The following is a 17,903-nucleotide window of genomic DNA, read 5'->3' as shown; positions in this document are numbered from 1 at the left end:
TTTAACATCAGAATTTGTAAACAGACTTTGAAATATTTAAAAAAAAAATGGATTAGACCAATGAACTACAATTAAAAGATATGTAAGAAATATTTGCTTTAGAATTACATTTCAAACTGAAATACACCCTAGCACTTCAGAGCCTTTTAGCTTTATGCAGTAACACTTTTGAGTTAACAGCCTCAGTTATGAACTGAATGATTATCAGCTAGCTGTATGTTGGTAGTCAAATTTACCACTAGCAAGTTTCAAGCTCTGACAGCATTTAATATTACAATAAAAAATTTTTTGTAGATTTCTCCATCAATTATATTTTGCAAAATCTTAAGTTCCATTTCACTCATGATCAAAACCACCAGTTCTCAAGGGGACTGGCAAAGAATTTCTGTGCTGGTGCAAGTGATTATTCATGCATAGATATTCCAGCTGTACTATACAGGCATTTTCAGTATCTGGTTTATATATTCATTTACCAAACACTTCATACAAAATTTTAGCTAACCTAAACATTTACTAAAGTCTATACATGCACAAAACAATGTAATTCAATCAAAAGTGGAATGGTAAAAGAATTTGGAATACCATTCTTTAATACTGTCAGAATTATACTTACACATGAACATTGTTTATAGAAATTTTTCTTGTACTCGTATATTGGTTGAGATTAACATAATTTTTATTGTTTCCAAAACAAAAACCCAGTTTGTAAATACATTCATTATAAATTTTGAGACTTTGTAGTCCTTGGGCAAGTGTAAAATGATATTCATCTGATAGTTTTGTAGTCAGTGATCTAGAAAATTATGTGGTTAGCACAATGACCACACTGTGGATGTTCATAACTGGGTGACCACACTGTGGATGTTCATAACTGGGTGGTACACCTCTCCATTGGACCCTGACTTTCTAACTTGGATTACATTGAAACCTATTCATCACATTAACTTCAGGAAAATATTTTTTATTGTATCTGGCTAAGGTGTATACCTGATACTATAAGGTGTTGTTACAGTTGTACAAAATGGAAAATATGACTTTAATTTGATGCTGCCATTGTTATACATGTGTTAGTAAAGTGCTACCTACAATGTCATCCTTATGCTTTGTGAGGAATACAAAGTTAGCAATTGAGTACATTTTTGTTTTTTTAAATGACTAAGTAAAATGTACAGAAACATAAATTTGTCTCAATCCAATATGTACAATCTATTTCTAATAAAAAAAAAATAGAAAAGATGCATCATTTTCTTTTCAGAGTGCATATCAGCTAATCATCCTAGTAAGGGTAAATCCATCATTCTAGCTAGTGCTGTGACTAAAAACATTTTAGAATGCAAGTCAATTGTTTTTTTATTTGAACTTAGAACAGCTATTCACAAGTCATAACCACAATACTACCTTCCTTTTATTGTTAAAATGATTATTAAGTAGTTACATTATCTTATTAGGTGGTTACATTATTAGAATACCAGTATTTTAAATAAAGGTAACTAATGTAAACAATGTAGTAATCAACTATGCCACATTAAAAACCATTCATTCAGTTTTATCACCTCTTGTTAACATTATAATTTTTATTTATTAAAGACCTCAGAAGAAGAAGAAAAAAAAAGATAACTTCAAAAGCAGGATGCTGTAGGGTATGAGTTATTATAGTTAGGCGAAATTTATTGTTTACCATTCTAATGTAACTGTAATTTTTTTTTTATGTGTTATTTTACATAAATGACATATAAACTCTGCCACTATATATAAACACCAACAAATGTTTCTAAATAAAGCCAAAATTGTATTTATAAAAATAAAATGTATTTATTACATTTAACAAGAAGTAAAAATCTGCAAAATGTTGTTGTTTTTTTGCCAATGCCAAAAAAAAGTTATATAATTATGTATCTTTCAGTATCTAACTACTTAACTTGCAGTTCGTCAACTTCAATTTAAACAGAGTTTGTTGAATATACACCCTTTGTTTTGCTGTTAATGTTTACAGCCAATCATTACTTCAGTATAAAACCATCAAGCCTTCACATATGTATAAACATTGCAATATTTCAATAAAAACAATAGTTATTTATTAAAACAAAAACTTGGTTATTTAATTCAATCAATCAGTATTGTTTGTTTGCTTAATTACTTACACATCAAAACAAAACTGATAATGGCTGTTCAAAACATGGGGTCCCAGGTTCAAATCCTGGTGAAGAATGGGATTTTTAATTATTTTATCTTTTTGGTACATATGAGTCCATACAGCTCAAATGGGTACCTGACTCTATTTGGGAAAGTAAAGATAATTGGTCATTGTGCTGGCCACATAACATCCTTAGCTGTGGGACACAGAAACAGATTATCTTGACATCCTCTGCAAGGTCTGGTGTGGCTGTAATGACGATTTGTTCCCCATAAACAAGCTTTGTTTTTTTTTTTTTTGTTTTTTTTATATTTTGCTTGTTTTAAATTAAAAAGACATAAATTATCAGTGACTACAAAATGAAAATGGAGCTGGATAGGACGAACCCTACGAAAACCAGCTACCAATGTTGCAAGGCAGGCACTTGAATGGAACCCACAAGGAAAGTGGGCAGACCCAAGCAAACCTGGAAGAGGTCATTCATCAGTGAAGCTGAGGGTACTGGAATGACAGATGAAGAAAGCTGCTCAGAACCAAGTTAGGTGGAGAGGTGTGGTTGCAGCCCTATGCTCCCCTGGGAGAACACAGTTAAGTAAGTTAAGTAAGTAAGTACAAAATGTATATAGTGCATTCAAGTTGAAGCCCCTCTATTCCAAATTAATAAGTTTATTCAAAGTCATCATTCAGATCTAGGGAAATACTATGTTCAAGTCATAATTGTGTTTGAAATGTACAACTTTACTAAAAGTCACCATTTAGTTCTAATCTAAGTTTATGCTCAAAATATTTTAGCTTCTTTTCTACAACTTTAGCTGCACGCTGCGCAGACTTCCTGGCACTCAATGTCCTGACAACATGTTTAGAAAACTGATTCTGTACTGCAGATTTATCATGTGGATCAAAATGTGTAACTTTGGCTTTCTTTTTGCTGTTTTCCTCAATGCCTAGACCAGCTCGGTCCTGTTTCAAAACAGTTTTCACTGGATATTTACAGCCTTCACCTTTGGGGCCTAAACCTTTGTCTTGTTCCCAACCTGTTTTCAACAACATTTGAAATCCTTTGTTTGTCTCGGGAATGATATAAAAATGTTTCTTATGTTTACGATTTGTGTTCAGGAGATGAACCACTGAGCTTTCATGAGAAAGTTTATCTACTGCAGTGAACTCAGACTGGCAATACTGGCAATAAAATTTGCTAAATTCTTCCTGTTGATGGCTCTGTGGCTCAGGGGCATTGCAATTTATCAGTTTTTCAGCTAACAGATGATGGCCTGCATTTTTGGCAAGCCAAGCGGCACATCGGCCATCATTGTTGACTATATTTACGTTAGCACCTAAGTGAATTAAGCAGTCCACAACATCAGTGTGGCCTTCTCTGGCAGCAGACATCAAAGCTGTCCACCCATAAAAATCTCTGTAGTCAACATCCAGGCCCTGTTCTAACAATTGCTGAACCTCTTCATGATTTCCAAGCTGAGCTGATTTTAAGAGAAGGAAATACTGTCTCTGTTTTTTACTAAGTGATTCATCAAACTGGAAATGAGATTTTTCTCCAGCAGTTTGGAAGTCACTTAAGGAGTTACTCTTTACCAATTTTCTTTTCCTGCTTGTTGACTTGCTTCTGTTGATTTTTCTGCTCTGCAGCTCATGTTTATGACTGCAACTAGGTTGATCACTTATTATTGATTCATAAAAATGTTTGATTTCTTGACCAGAGGCCTCATTGTTAACCAGGTCATCACTATCAACATGGGTCTCTATATTTCTTTCTTTAGCCTTTTCAGGCACAAACTGAATCAAATTGTGATAAAATGGATCTTGACTCATGTCTGTATACTGTTAACTCTATAAAAGACAAAAGAAAAATGTCACACAATGCTTTACAAATAATTATTATTGAAATAAAAATAATGGCCTACAAATTGATATAAAAGTTGGCAAATCTCACTTAAAACAAATAAAACAAAAGGAATTTCGTCTATAACTATTCTATAAAAAAACAATACCTAGACATTTTTTTGTTTGATTCTGATATTACTGAAAAGCAACTGTCATTTACTAAACCATATTTAATGTTAGTGTAGCATTGCCTTCCAATTTATTACTGGTTTCATATTTTAAATAAACCTTTAATGGGGTTGGCCCTGATGGTTATGAATTAAAATTTCGACACAGCTGCTAATTATTCCACTTTTTTAAAGCTCATCTGTTTCTTGTTGTTGTTAGTAAACACTTTGTTGTTCTTCTTCTATTTAGAATAAAGAAGTGTAATCAGAAATGACTTTTGAGAATGTACAAAAAATGAGGCTGCTGAAGTAGCTCGATCTTGGGATGTTAATCTATTTGTTTTATTTTGCTCTAAACAATTATTGCGGAAAGTTATAAGGCAATTTGATGAGCCTACCACTAACTGCTATAAAGAGAAAATTTAAGATGCAGAGAAGACTTCCAAAATCAACTATCGATGTCATTGTTTCTCTGTTTGAGTGGTTAGTCTCAGCTGACCCAGATGATACTGCCATACAATAATGTTCAGAAATGCAATCTAAGCTTTCCATAAAGACATATTAAGTCTATGTTCAATACAAAATTTGGCTTTTTTTTTTTAAATCATAGACAATTACATTTTAATATTAAATTTTCAGAACATTTTCACAACATGCATGTTATTTCTCTTACTTTATTTGTGACAGCTATTTCAGAAGAGCGGTCATTCTTGAAGTAGCGATTGATCAGAAATTGTTTTAAAGAATGACACAAAGCAGGCTGAATTCACTTGCTATTCTTTTCTTTGAGCGAGAAACAGCCAAAAGTTTTAAAAATAGAAGCACTGGTTTCTGACTTTGCTACTTGGCAAGAAAAATGCATTTTTAGGAAATAAATTTTAGATATAATTACTGTAGATGAAAAGTTGAGATTCGCTGTGCAAAGGCTGCCAAGAGAAAATTTTGGACCTTACGAAACAGAAGAAACAAGCTCAACTTTCACATCCACATTGTCTTGTATACACTGGCTATCACAATAGTATTGAAGCAGTGTACTATCTTTCTTTCAACCAAGCTTTTCAAATAGTCACATTATATGCATGAATATGGGAAACTCAATAGAAAAAAAATAAATGGTAGTCATCAAAAAATTAAATGAAATTTTATTGAAATTTAATTATAAGCAGATATTATATATATATATATATATATATATATATATATATATATATATATATATATATATATATATATTTGAGACAAAATATTTTCATATTATTTCGTAATTAAACATTTATAAAGCTTTGGGAATGCTTCAATACTTATCAGAGATATCTTTATTATGATTTTTCTTTTCATTATCAAAAGAGCAGTAACTTTAGAATATTATTTTATGGTTGGGGTCACCGAGCTAAAAAGACTGAGAACCTCTGGTCTTGACTATAGAGTAGATCTATTAATATTATAATCTAGTCTCAGCGCTACAGCTTAGCCTAGTACTACATTTAACTACATCTAAAGCTAGCAGTTTACAATTAAATTTGACGTAAGATCTATGATCTATAATACAATGTCTATAATACATACACATTTATTATAGATCTATATCTATATATATATATATATATATATTAAATATATAATTATTAAATTGATTTTATAATTATCAATTTAATCTAGATTAATTTATTTAAGGTGACCAGACGCCCTGACTTATGTGGGGCAATCCTACTTTCGACTGTATGTCCCGCTTTCATCAAAATAGTAAATCAATGTCACGCTTTTATTTTAAAATCTTTCTTAATCTTTCATTAATAACTTAAAATACCATCTTGTGATGTTTCCTTCTTGATTATCATTTTTCCTTTTTGCAGGCTCTTGTGATTGAGGCATAGGTAGTGATTTTATTTTGCAGCATCCTGCCTTCTCAACAGAAAGTGACATATTTTCTTTTGCCTTTTATTGGCATATATTGAATGATATTGTGGTACAGCATGTTTCTCGCTGATTCCTTTAAACGTTAATCATTTCCAGCATACAGTTTTTCTATGCTTGGCTTTCCCTTCTCGCCTTCTGTTCAATTTAGATACTATACAAAACAAGAAACATCCAACATAGAAGTTCATAAGGACCTTCAGGCGTAGCCTATATCATTACTATATCATAGTATATCTAGTTCTCGATTAAAAAAATCAACAACCACAATTGACATGTCGATCACAGTTTTCTGTGGCATATCATCATATGTTCAATGTTGATAAAACCAAACAACTGAAATATAGTTCAGTGAATGCAGAAGCTCCTACTCCTACCTAGCATCCAATGAAACCAATGTCCAATGGACTGACTATAGTCTTAGAGTATAGACACTATAATGACTATAGTCACTATCACTATACTGTTAATACTGTCTATTATAAATTATTATACTAATATATACTAATATTAATAATATTATATTCATACTGTCTATTAATTAATAATTACTTTAATTTTAATTAGATACTCAGTATACTGACTATTATACTATAATTACTATTACTTATTACTATACTAACCTCATTAGTTAAGGTACTTCTCCAATTGATCTCTATACCGTATAATACTACTGTGTACGGATACATAGATCTATAGAATAGTTAGATTCTAGATACTCTAACTCTATAGAGTCTAGAGTCGGTAATCAGTCTAGTTAATCCATGAACAGTCGTCGTCAACACATAGATTATAATAGATATCTAAATCTAATCTAGATCTCCAGTTAAAATTTCATTTTCTATGTTTAATAATAATTTCGCCTATCTTCAGCATTGTACCTTTTTAAAAAAAAAATAATTAATTCGAATGGATGGTTTTGAGGTCATACGATGTGAATGTGCCTCCCTCTGAATTCTGAGTAACTAGATCTAACTTTAAGCTAGTTTTTTACACCTTCAAATCAATTAACTTCTGCTAGGAAGCAACTTAACATGTAGTGCTTCCACTGAAATAAAGTTAACAAGGTTACAAAGACAGTTTGTGTGGAAACACAAACTTAAAATCAGTGGCGTAGCAAGGTACCCGTGGGCCCGGGTTCAAGAACATCTTGGTGGGCCCCCCTCCAGCCAATAAGACAAATTTACTGTGTTACAAAAATGAGTAATCTAAATGTAAAGACATTCCAATGTAAAGATTGTACCTTTAAAAAAAAAAAAAAAGTAATTCGAATGGATGGTTTTGAGGTCATACGATGTGAATGTGCGGGCATTGCACGTTTTGGTTTCAAAATCAACCACCGCTAGAAAAGAAAAAACAAACAAACAAACAAATTTACGAATGGATGGTTTTGAGGTCATACGATGTGAGTGTGTGGCATTGCACCGTATTGGTTTCAAAATCAACCACCGCCTGAGTCCGCTGTCAGAATAATTTAAATCGGCATTCGCTGAACCTCCAAGAAAACATTTATATTTCATTTGTCCTTAACAAAAATTGTTTAGTATGGGAATTGAACCCAGGACTTAGTGTCAATAACCAGTCATTTTAATATGTGCAGCATTTTGTTTTCGAAATAAATGATTCAGTCTTTTACAATACCTAGATCTGCATGTGTCTAACATGTTGGTTCTAGAATCTATTTTATTTCTTTTCTCTTCTGAAACAGATATTGTTAAATCTGAGTTAGTGCTTTTGGAGATTTTGGAGATTATGGCCTCATGACCAATCTACCCGCTGTCTCGCGCCCCCAGCCGCCCCTCCCCACCTCCGAGGTGCTATCGGTGATAATGTTTAAAAGCTTAGCGTGTAGGACAAAGGTTGGTTGCCACCTAAAGCTAACGAGTCCCTCCTGCCCGAGGGAGAAGGAAAACTCAGAATTCAAACCTCTGCTGCCTCCAGATAAATATGAGTTTTAGATCAAGGCATATTTGATATTAGATACAGTGCGCGCTTTTTTTTTCCTCGGCGCTATTTTAAAGACACCATTTTGTCAGCGCTACTTTGTTGTACGAAATGTTGGCATTATGTAACCCAATTTCAGTTATGTGTGCTTCTTAAAACAAGATTAATTCTAGACAGTTCTATTTCTTATTCAAGTCTATCTTTGTTCGTCCATCGTCGGTATGAGCATGAAAAGAAACACATAATGTTGCTGTCTCTTTGTTTAAAGTCTAAGACTATAAAATCATATAGGTAATGTTCACGTTGGATCTATTCAGACCAGAGTTAGCAGGCAGGAGCTTTTGCTTTGATTGTAAGCTATCGCAGCAGTGCCGGGTTTAAGGGAGGGCAGAATAGAGACGCTTTGAGTAGAAGACTCGACAACCATTTTCCCTGTAAATAAACGTTTTACGGTTTACTACAGCGATATCCAGTTCTTTCAAGAGCATCTGTAAAGTTGTGCGGACTCGCATGTGTGTTATAACTCTTGATTGGAGCATAACAATTTATCTAATGTTATAGCAGTCTGGGTGAAAGCACAAACATTAGAGACTGATGTAGACATAGCTTAAGGAACTATAGGGGCCTATAGACAGGCTCGAGATAAATGGGAGATGGCATAAACACGGCTTTTAATGTTGGACCGAATTGATGTTGGAAATCAAGTGCCAGTGCTTCTTGTGACTGAATTAGAAACAGTATTATAAGCGCACATTCCTAAAAGCACGGGATAAATTAATATCTATTCGTTTTAAGACACATTAGGAAGTAATATGTAAGCATGTAGTTTAAATATTGGACTATTAGTGTTAGGTTACATTTTAATTTAGGTGATGGCCAGAGACGGTAGAGCTATACGACGTAACTACTGCCTGCTACACAAGTAAATACCAATAAATGTAAATCTTCTTACAGAATCTTTGTCTTGAAATGAAATATTGGGAGGACAATATTACAAGGAGGTTATCATTGTATTTGAAATAATAATTCAGTAGTTAATGGAACTAAACTATGATTTAGTAATTTCTCATATCATACTATATGTAATTGTATTCATTTATCATTACTATTGGTCGTATGTCATTTCTTTGTATAAATCTCACTGAATTAAATTTATAGTTTTATTTAAATCATCATACACATCGTTTATTAGTTTATGTACAACTGGGTGTGTATGGTGTGTCTGTTGGGTTGATCTCGGGACTAGAAGTAATAAAAAATTATAAATTAATTATAACACACACACACATTGCAATTAATATTACTTTTAATACCTGGACACTTTAGTAAACTAAATTTTAAGACATGACAGTGTCCCGCGACCTTCGTCAGAGCTCTCCAGCTGTCTTTTTCAGAGGTAATCTAGCTGCTGCCAGCTGACCTTTTCTATGACATGATTTGAACTTTATGGCGTTTCGGGGGGCACCTCTGTTATTGCGCCCTCTTTAAGCTCGCTAAAAAGATCGTCTCTGGCAGTAGCTAGCTATACTGTCCATACCAGCCTCTAGGCGTAGAACATGGTTGTGAGGTCTTGCCAGCAAATGCCCATTGTGTTGCAGTGTTGCAAAGGCATCTTTGACGGAAGCCTCCTATAGAACACAAAGGTCTCAAAGTCATACAAAAGTGTGGTGACATTGACATTTGTAGACATTGATTTTCATTGTTAAGCGAATAGACAGATTAAAGAACAATGAAATAGTTGTGACAAAGTTTTATTAGATTCAAAGGTACAAAAAATACTCAAAGCACACAAAAACAGCAGTGGAGATTTAAAACTACAAACTTATAAAACAAAACTAATAGATCACCCAGAATATTTTTACTAATGGCCATTGCTTTTTATTTTATTTTTCACTTTATTAAGTAATTTTGGAGAAAAAAACAACACAAAAAAACATCTTCCATGAAAAGCTCACATGATAAGCATTTGTTTTGATACCAAAATGTCAATTTCATCTTGAAGTTTTTGACATAATATTCTGAACATTAAGTTTTAAATCTATATTTCATCTATACATCAAAATGTTGAAATTGAAACTGAATAACAACTGTTTCAAAAACAAACCAATCAAACTAATATCTATGATTACAATAGATCATTAAAAAAACAACAACCATGAAGTTCTTAATTCAAATAATTTTTTAAAGTACTCTTAAATTAAATTTGTAAATTGTCTGAGCAAAAAAATAATTTTGGAATCCGACATTATGTGAGCTGAGCTGATAAAATCTACCCTTCATAACAATGTGCTTAATATCATATGTGTACATCAAAAATGAATAAGATTTGGTCATAAAACTGTATAACTTGACCAATTCAATTACCTAATCTATTTACACAAGTTTCAAACATTCATCAATCTTTTGTGTTTCATAGCAAAACTGGAAAGAAAGCAATGGTCAAACTATCAGAAAGGCTGATAAATTTAAAAGGGTATAACACTAGAAATTAGTTTGAAAACGTGCACATTTATAAGACAAACATTGTATATATTCTCAAAAAAAAAAAAAAAAAAAAAAATGCAATTTCTTACATTTGATAGAAAAACAAAACTTAAATTTAAAATTATAACTAACATCTGTAAATAATAAAATTAATTAACAATTATAACAAAGTTTTAAAGCAAGACAAATCAAACAACTGTAAAATAGTTAAAAAGAAAACAAAACAACACATTTTTTGTAGGAATAGTCTAATCCTAAAGATATAAGGTGAATAGCTAACTCCACAACTATCAATGAATCAAATACCAAGTTGCATTCAATTTGTTTTGGTGTTGAACTCATCTCTTACATTCATACAGTCCAAGTTTTATATTCTACATATTACAGCTATTATACATATTATTTTATTTGTGCCTGATACATGCACAAAAAATCAAATAAAAAATTATTCAAAATAAATTTAAAAAAAACAATAGTTCAAAGCAAGGCTGAATGCTAAGAGTTATCCCAGTTTGCATGCAATAACTATATTAAGCACTAATTCATGCAGAATTGCTCATTGAAGCACAGTTGTAGACAGCTGCTTGTTGAATGAGTCTGTATAAATGACAATTTGAAATCATTAATAAAATTAATATTTAAATATTCATATTTCCATTTCTACAAAATGTAACCACAATTAAAAGTTACAAAACATTTTTGCATTGTTTAAATTATATTTTACATGCTATAATAATTATTATTTTTGATAATCATTAATTTAACAATTTAAATCTTTTGAATGCAAAATTTATAAAAAAAAATCTTGTTTATGGAAGATGTCACTTCTAAAAGAACATTATTATGCTCAATTACTCAAGAGGGGAAGAGATAATGGTAGGCAGGATTTCAATATTTTTTTCAAAGTTTTCAGTTGTTTTTTTTTTAATTTGTATCAATATAGTAGGCCTATTTGTATCAAAATTTAATTTGAATAATATAAAAATATATATAAGCTATAGTAACATAGAGGTGGAAATTAACATAAATAATTACTTGTTTCTTCCTTTTAAAACAAAAACTCCCAGTAAGTAAGAAAAAATAAACTAAAAAAACAACTCAACTAAATATCCTCATAGCTAAGCAATATCAACATAAAGCCTTAATGTGAAATTACAAAATCTAAATTAAATGTGTACTTGGTATTAATGCAGACAATCTGTAGGCTGAGCTAAAGCTAAAGAAAAAAATGAAGTAAGCTATGCATTGTGTGTAAGGCATACAAGAAGTAACCAAACAGTGCAATGCAGTATATTAGTATATCATTATAAAGAAATGCAGTACTTTCTTCCTTTTAAAACAAAATGTACAATAAAACTAGTGTCTATAAAGAAAAAAAAAACCCAAGTATATAACACAAACAATAAATTTATATCAAAATGAATATCAAATATACAGAATAACAAACAAGGAGACTAAAACATCAGGTGCAATTTTAGTGCATTGCAAAAATAAAAAAAATTATATTAGAAAACCTGTTACAAGTGTGAGTTGTGTTTCCACCTTAAAATATTATATGTAAGTATGTCTACAATTTCTAAGTATCTACAATGGTAATTAGCTGACAAATATACAACTTAAGTAGCATCTCTACTAATAGATATTCCTCTATGCTGACATTATAATAGCATTCTTAATTAGAAGTTAACATTGCCTAACCAGATAATACACTTGGGTCTTAAACTATTTGTATGCATTTTAGCCTTCAAGTATATTGTTATTAATTTGCAAGTAGAAACTAACTATTATACAATTTATGCTAAGAAAACAAATCAATGGGCCACATCCAAACAAAATTTTAATACAAATAAACACAAAAGAAATACTGATTGCATTAAAAACAAAGGCTGGTGTCACATGATAGTGTAGTGTGCACTGAAAAAAAAAGTGAAAGAATTTTATTTCCTTCTCCAGAGCATAGTTATTAATGAAACAGATATGAGTGCTTGTTAATGACACAGCAAGATAGCAGTCTAATGTCATGGGTAACAACCCTTGCAGCCTAGGTGCTGGTTGTGAAGAGGAAAGTTAACAAGACCTTCAATGAAAGAATCCAGTTAGATTATATTTGAAGTAAGAATTAGTTGTTCATTTTTGTGTGGGAGACTTGTATACAAAGAAGATAAAAAAATAAATACATTTTTTTTATTAAAAAAAAAAGTGATAGTATATGAAAATATGTACAGTCATTTTATTGCTATTTTTTTTTTTATTCATAAAATATTATTGTAACTTTTATATTAAACAAACATTAATTTCTATCATAAACTTTTCTATTAAAAGAGATATTTTGTGTCTCAAGGTATTTGCCAAAAGTAGATTTTATTCTTTGTTACAGCGGATATGCTCAGTTGTCAACTGAATATACAAAAAACACATTTATTTCTATTATTCATAGTCAAATTGAATACAAGTGATAGCCAAATTTTTTAAATGCTCATAGAAAATGAACGGTCATCAACATGGAATTCACATTCAGGAATAACTGAAGAACAAAATTACACCAATTCATTTGTATGAGAGGGGAGCATTTTCCAAGTTTTAACATTACAAGGAAAACAAGTTGATGTTAAGCTTTTGGCTAATGTTTTTTGTTGCTATTGTGCTTGTCTTAATTACTAAAGAACTCTAGTGCTACAAGTAACCAGGAGATTTAGAAGTGAAAACAAAAGAGAATAATAAAATGATAATTTAAAAAAAACAATCCAAATGCAAAAATAACAACTTCATTTTTCATTTTTGTGTCTGCAAACTATACTGACACAGGGAAGGACTGTCTGGACAGAAATTGAAAAAAACTAGGAAGAAATGTTATTAGATGAGATAAAAATTGTCTTTCACACAAATATGTACAATTTTAGCTTCTTTGATTATTAGTAAAGCTTGCCAACCACATACAGCCATAAATACAAACTTTTCGGTGGGAGGGAGAGGGGCTTCCACAAATAAAATGTTCATAAATAGATATATTGATTAAGCTGATGATTAGAATGACTTATAAATAAAATTAAACAAAATTAAAACAATTTAAAATAATGACTATAGCAAATAGATGTATAGGAAAAATTTATAGAAAGTCTGCACATATAGAGACACAATCTTTGTCATCAAACAAATAGAAATGTACAAAGGTCAAAGGTTGTATTCACAAAATTACATGGACCACAATGTTTGGTTGTAAATTTTTAGAAGAGTTCAAAAGGTTGGACATGGAGATAAATCTACATAAAAATTGAACTGTGGTGTAAAGATAACTTATTTGAATGCAAGCACCAACTAGAATGGTAGGTGTAGTACTATCTCTACTTTTGTTTGCATAAAACATAAATTTTTTAATCAATGTCTGATTTTATATTTCAAGTATAAAAAATAAAAATACTGATTTCATGCACTCTCTTCTAAGCCATTTATTTCTTGCACGCTCACACCAAATGTACTATAAACACTAGGGATATGACCTTTAAATTAAATATTAGTTTTCCTGATGTCTAACACCCAGGATAGAACAATTTGAAGTTTCTTATTGAACTCTGCGAAACTTTTACTTTTATCAGAAGTAGGGAAACAGCCCTCCCATCAAAGTGCTTGGTCATTACATTTTTGCTTTGATAGCATCATTTTTTCCACCCACTGAATACAGGAATGATCAGTGCTCCAAACTCTAACAAGATCACAGAGCAAGAGGTCAAAGCACTTGCTCAACTGATAAATATCTTAATAGAAGTTTCATCAACATTAATTCATGAAATGTAAAACCTTCCTGGGAAGTAAGTGAGCATTATGTTGACAGTATTTATATCGAATGATGTGTTAACAAATAAATATTCTTAGTATCATTCTGTACAGTACTACATCTTGTTAGGGTGTGGGAGTTTTTGTTTTTAAACAATTAAACAAAAATAAAAGTTTTTGCTGTGAATCGTTTACACCATAGGCTATAAAATTAGAAAAAAACATCATTACTCTAAGCCTTCACATACACTCAATACCTGTATATGAAAATGTACAATGTACCTGTGTAAATAGTATTCTTTCAGTAAATGACTATGTTGCAGACTAGACTATGGGCAATTTTTTTCAAAGAGATGAATATATAGTTTTCAACCTGAAATACCAATAGAATGAACCAGTCCTCTTTATAAGCATATTAAAAAGTATGATCAAATAAAAGGAAACAAAATGTATGAGTAGAAGTATATACTACTAGCAAAAGTAATATCTTTAGTTACACAACAAGAAATAGTTTTAACAAATCAAACAAAATATGTTGATATTAAAAGAAAAAAACATAAACAGTAAATTTGTAGTAGAAATACAAACCAACTCAGAAATATTTTGATTCTAAAATATTTACATTATTTGCTCTCATGTAACTAAGTTACATCAAAACTCTCCCATCTAGAAGGCAATATTGTTGACACATGTAGCAAAATAAAAAATGGACTGCTCTTCCAATATATAAAAATAAACAAAAAAATAAAAACTAAAAAAAAAAATTCTTACAAGAGCTTGGAACAAAGTTTGAGTCATATTTTGAAAAGATCACAACCTTCAGCAAGTAGGCAGGCACACAATAATGGAACAAAACAAAAAATATCTAATAAGATATAGGGAGTGTATTTGCAACAAGATCAAGGTCAACCAGATCACATTTAGAATGAAACATTCACATTTAACATACATTACAATCAAATTGCACTTCAAATTAAAACAATGGGTCTAAACCAATAATGATACAAAAACCATTAAGACTTTAAAAAAATACAATAGATCTTCACAATTTTAGAATGTTTTGAATCAAAATGATTTATACCAAATTGTGAGTTGAAAACTTTAAGTCAGCTTTTATATTAAAATGTGAACCATTCTATGAATGAACACAGCTCGAGAATCTCAGGGAAACAAAAAAATAGAAACGTTGGTATTAACCTATTAACTAGTCTATTGTTAAAGGTCATTTTGGTCGTCTGAAACATTTAAGACACAGCTAGTGTCCTTTTCCACTTCATAGTATACTGTCTTAGCTGTTTTCTCCCGTGCTGCATCTGACTCAGGGAAAGGAGCCGCACCATCCTCAGATTTTGGTGTTTGAGCCTGGGGAGACAGCTTGCAGACAGCTTCATCAGAGAAGGACCTCTCCTGGATGGCTAGATGGGAAGTGATGGTCACAGACTTGCAAGTGGCGTTGTCAGGAGTGCTGAGCTCAGTGTTGGACGGATCGATGCTGCTCAGCTCATTCAAGTCTATGTATGGGACATCTTTGGTGGCACGGACTATTCTGTGACAGTTGATGTCATTGAGGTCAATGGGCTCTGAGTCATTTTCTCTGCAAGATAGTAGCAGCATTAATTTATATAATTCATAGCTATATTGTTGATAAGAAATTTAATTTGACAATAAAAGTTGTATGTATTACAAATAAGAAGCAATCTTGGCACAAAAGCCTTTAAAAAATTGATTCTTTAATATGTTACCAGCATTTTCACAATGTCTTAAAATTTTAACAATGACTGCTAGAACTAGTCTCAAAACACTATTTTTTACATTTAAACTGATAGATATAGAGATGTATTTTGATTTAGACTCTTGATTTATATAGAAAAACAATGGCACAGTTCATATTTCAATGGGAACTAAGACTAAGTGATTGAATACAATTAAAATAAAGATTAGACGGATGTTGAAAAAGATGACAAACATTTGTGTTGAAACAAATCACTGGCTACCTGTTGTAAATGGCAATGGCAATGTAAGCAGGGTGTGGGATGGGGAGAGCCATTTCTAGTTTGTCAAATTCTGTCAGATTGTCTCCATGACCTCCCCTACATCTACGGCCTCTGGAATAAATAAATAAATATTATAAGATTACAAAAGGAATATCTATTAATATTGCAACAGAGTTATACGAGAACATTTCCCTACTTTATACTCAAAGATTGTAGAGTGTTGACATGGTGCTTCTGGCTTGGATCGAAGAAACCAACTTCAAGGTAAGGTGGCTGACCAGTTATTTCCCCTGATATTGAAATAGAAAAATAAAACATATAATCATTTTCACATTTGTTAATTCAGTAAAACTAGGACCCGTAACAAGCATTTTTACAACCTTTTACTGATAGAAAATTGCTGAGAGCTAGACTTCATGAGCCCTGATAAGATTATATGTAAGTATAAGACTTGACTAGAATAAAGTGGCTGGTATGCAAGGGAAACTGAAAAAATTTGAATATGTTAATTTGTGAGAATATATTTCATCTCAAAATATTCATATCTATCAAATGATTTTCTCTGTATTAATTCTAGAGATGGGAAACGAACAGCACCCAAACTGAACAAATCAAACTCAAACCTAACCTAAGACAGAACCTCACGTCAACTTAAAACTGATCGGTACGAACTGAACCGAACAAACTGTCCTTACCTTAAATGAACTAATCAAGATTGCCAATATCACAAATTTTGTAATGAGCACACCCTTAAAATACATTTTATATCACATTAACACCAATTATTGCCCTATAAGCAAGTATACTGCATTATTTGAGTTTACTGAGTCTAAAACTGGATTAGCGGTAGAAGCAAAGACAAACAAATCTTTGGCAATTGTTGTCATGTCAAAACAGACAAATTTGAGCAACTAAACAATGTTAATGAAAATTGTTGTGTGAGTTGTTACATTTTGTACTGCCAGTGAAAAGGTGTTTTCACTGTGTGGAGTGACAATGAGCAATAAAAGGACTAGACTAAACCCATTTGATTGCCAAAAGAGTTGAACTCTTTCAACCTTAGGCTTGCAAGCCTGGTTGAACAAAGGTCCAAGTCAATGTCTATATAAATACTGCTATTTCCAATGTGTCAGACACTTCGGGCACATTGACTAGAATACATGTCCGAAGGCCGAGCACACTGGGACCTCACCAGCTATTTTCTTACAGTTTACCAAGCTAACAATCCATTGAGGAACTGCACCTGGGTTACCAACAGGGATGAGGAAGCTCTCTTTCAACTCCACAATATGCAATGGGAAAGTTCTCACATTCCCTTAGACACACCCAACATGAGTCTTGTGTAGCTACTCATTTAGCCTAATCACTTCCTCTAACAATCGTTTCCACCAGAATGTCACATTGAGGAGGGTAGCGTATCCATTAGGCTAAACCCTGAAAATTAGAAATGATGGACATTTCTAGGATACAACATGCAGCCCTGAATATTAAACTGATAAAACTGTAATTTTAATGTTTCAAGTTGTAATAGCTAGTACTTTGTGTTTTATCTTTATTTATGTAATGTTTCAAGTTCTGTTGTTTTAAGTAATAAATTGAATTGAACCTTATTGCATGTAATTAGTTTGGCTATTTCCTAATTTAATAACATTGAAC

The 17,903-nt window shown here is 31.6% G+C and overlaps 2 protein-coding genes across 7 annotated transcripts in view; both read right to left on the bottom strand.

Annotated features, from left to right (window-relative positions):
• Window positions 1-697: 697 nt before the first annotated feature.
• LOC106069139 (G patch domain and ankyrin repeat-containing protein 1 homolog) overlaps window positions 698-17,903 on the bottom strand; it is a 153,598-nt gene continuing 136,392 nt past the window's right edge. The window contains exons 1-2 of one of the 2 annotated variants that reach the window (XM_013228743.2): window positions 6,678-6,857; window positions 698-3,979 (exon numbers count right to left, since the gene is read on the bottom strand). In XM_013228743.2, coding sequence (XP_013084197.2) covers window positions 2,876-3,961 — 1,086 coding nt within the window. In that variant the 5' untranslated portion in view covers window positions 3,962-3,979; window positions 6,678-6,857 and the 3' untranslated portion in view covers window positions 698-2,875. Of the gene's footprint in view, window positions 3,980-6,677; window positions 6,858-17,903 lie in introns of those variants that run through there. The other variant, XM_056019223.1, reaches the window with a different exon arrangement.
• The window catches only part of LOC106078643 (uncharacterized), a 107,054-nt gene continuing 98,884 nt past the window's right edge, over window positions 9,734-17,903 (bottom strand). For all 5 annotated transcript variants that reach the window (XM_056019209.1, XM_056019208.1, XM_056019211.1 and 2 more), the window contains exons 31-33: window positions 16,444-16,537; window positions 16,248-16,358; window positions 9,734-15,847 (exon numbers count right to left, since the gene is read on the bottom strand). In XM_056019209.1, coding sequence (XP_055875184.1) covers window positions 15,469-15,847; window positions 16,248-16,358; window positions 16,444-16,537 — 584 coding nt within the window. In that variant the 3' untranslated portion in view covers window positions 9,734-15,468. The remainder of the gene's footprint in view (window positions 15,848-16,247; window positions 16,359-16,443; window positions 16,538-17,903) is intronic.

Source organism: Biomphalaria glabrata, chromosome 2 (assembly GCF_947242115.1).
Source record: "Biomphalaria glabrata chromosome 2, xgBioGlab47.1, whole genome shotgun sequence".
Classification (NCBI taxonomy): domain Eukaryota; kingdom Metazoa; phylum Mollusca; class Gastropoda; family Planorbidae; genus Biomphalaria; species Biomphalaria glabrata.
Note: the sequence above shows the minus strand (reverse complement) of the source record. Positions and strands in the feature narration are given on the sequence as shown.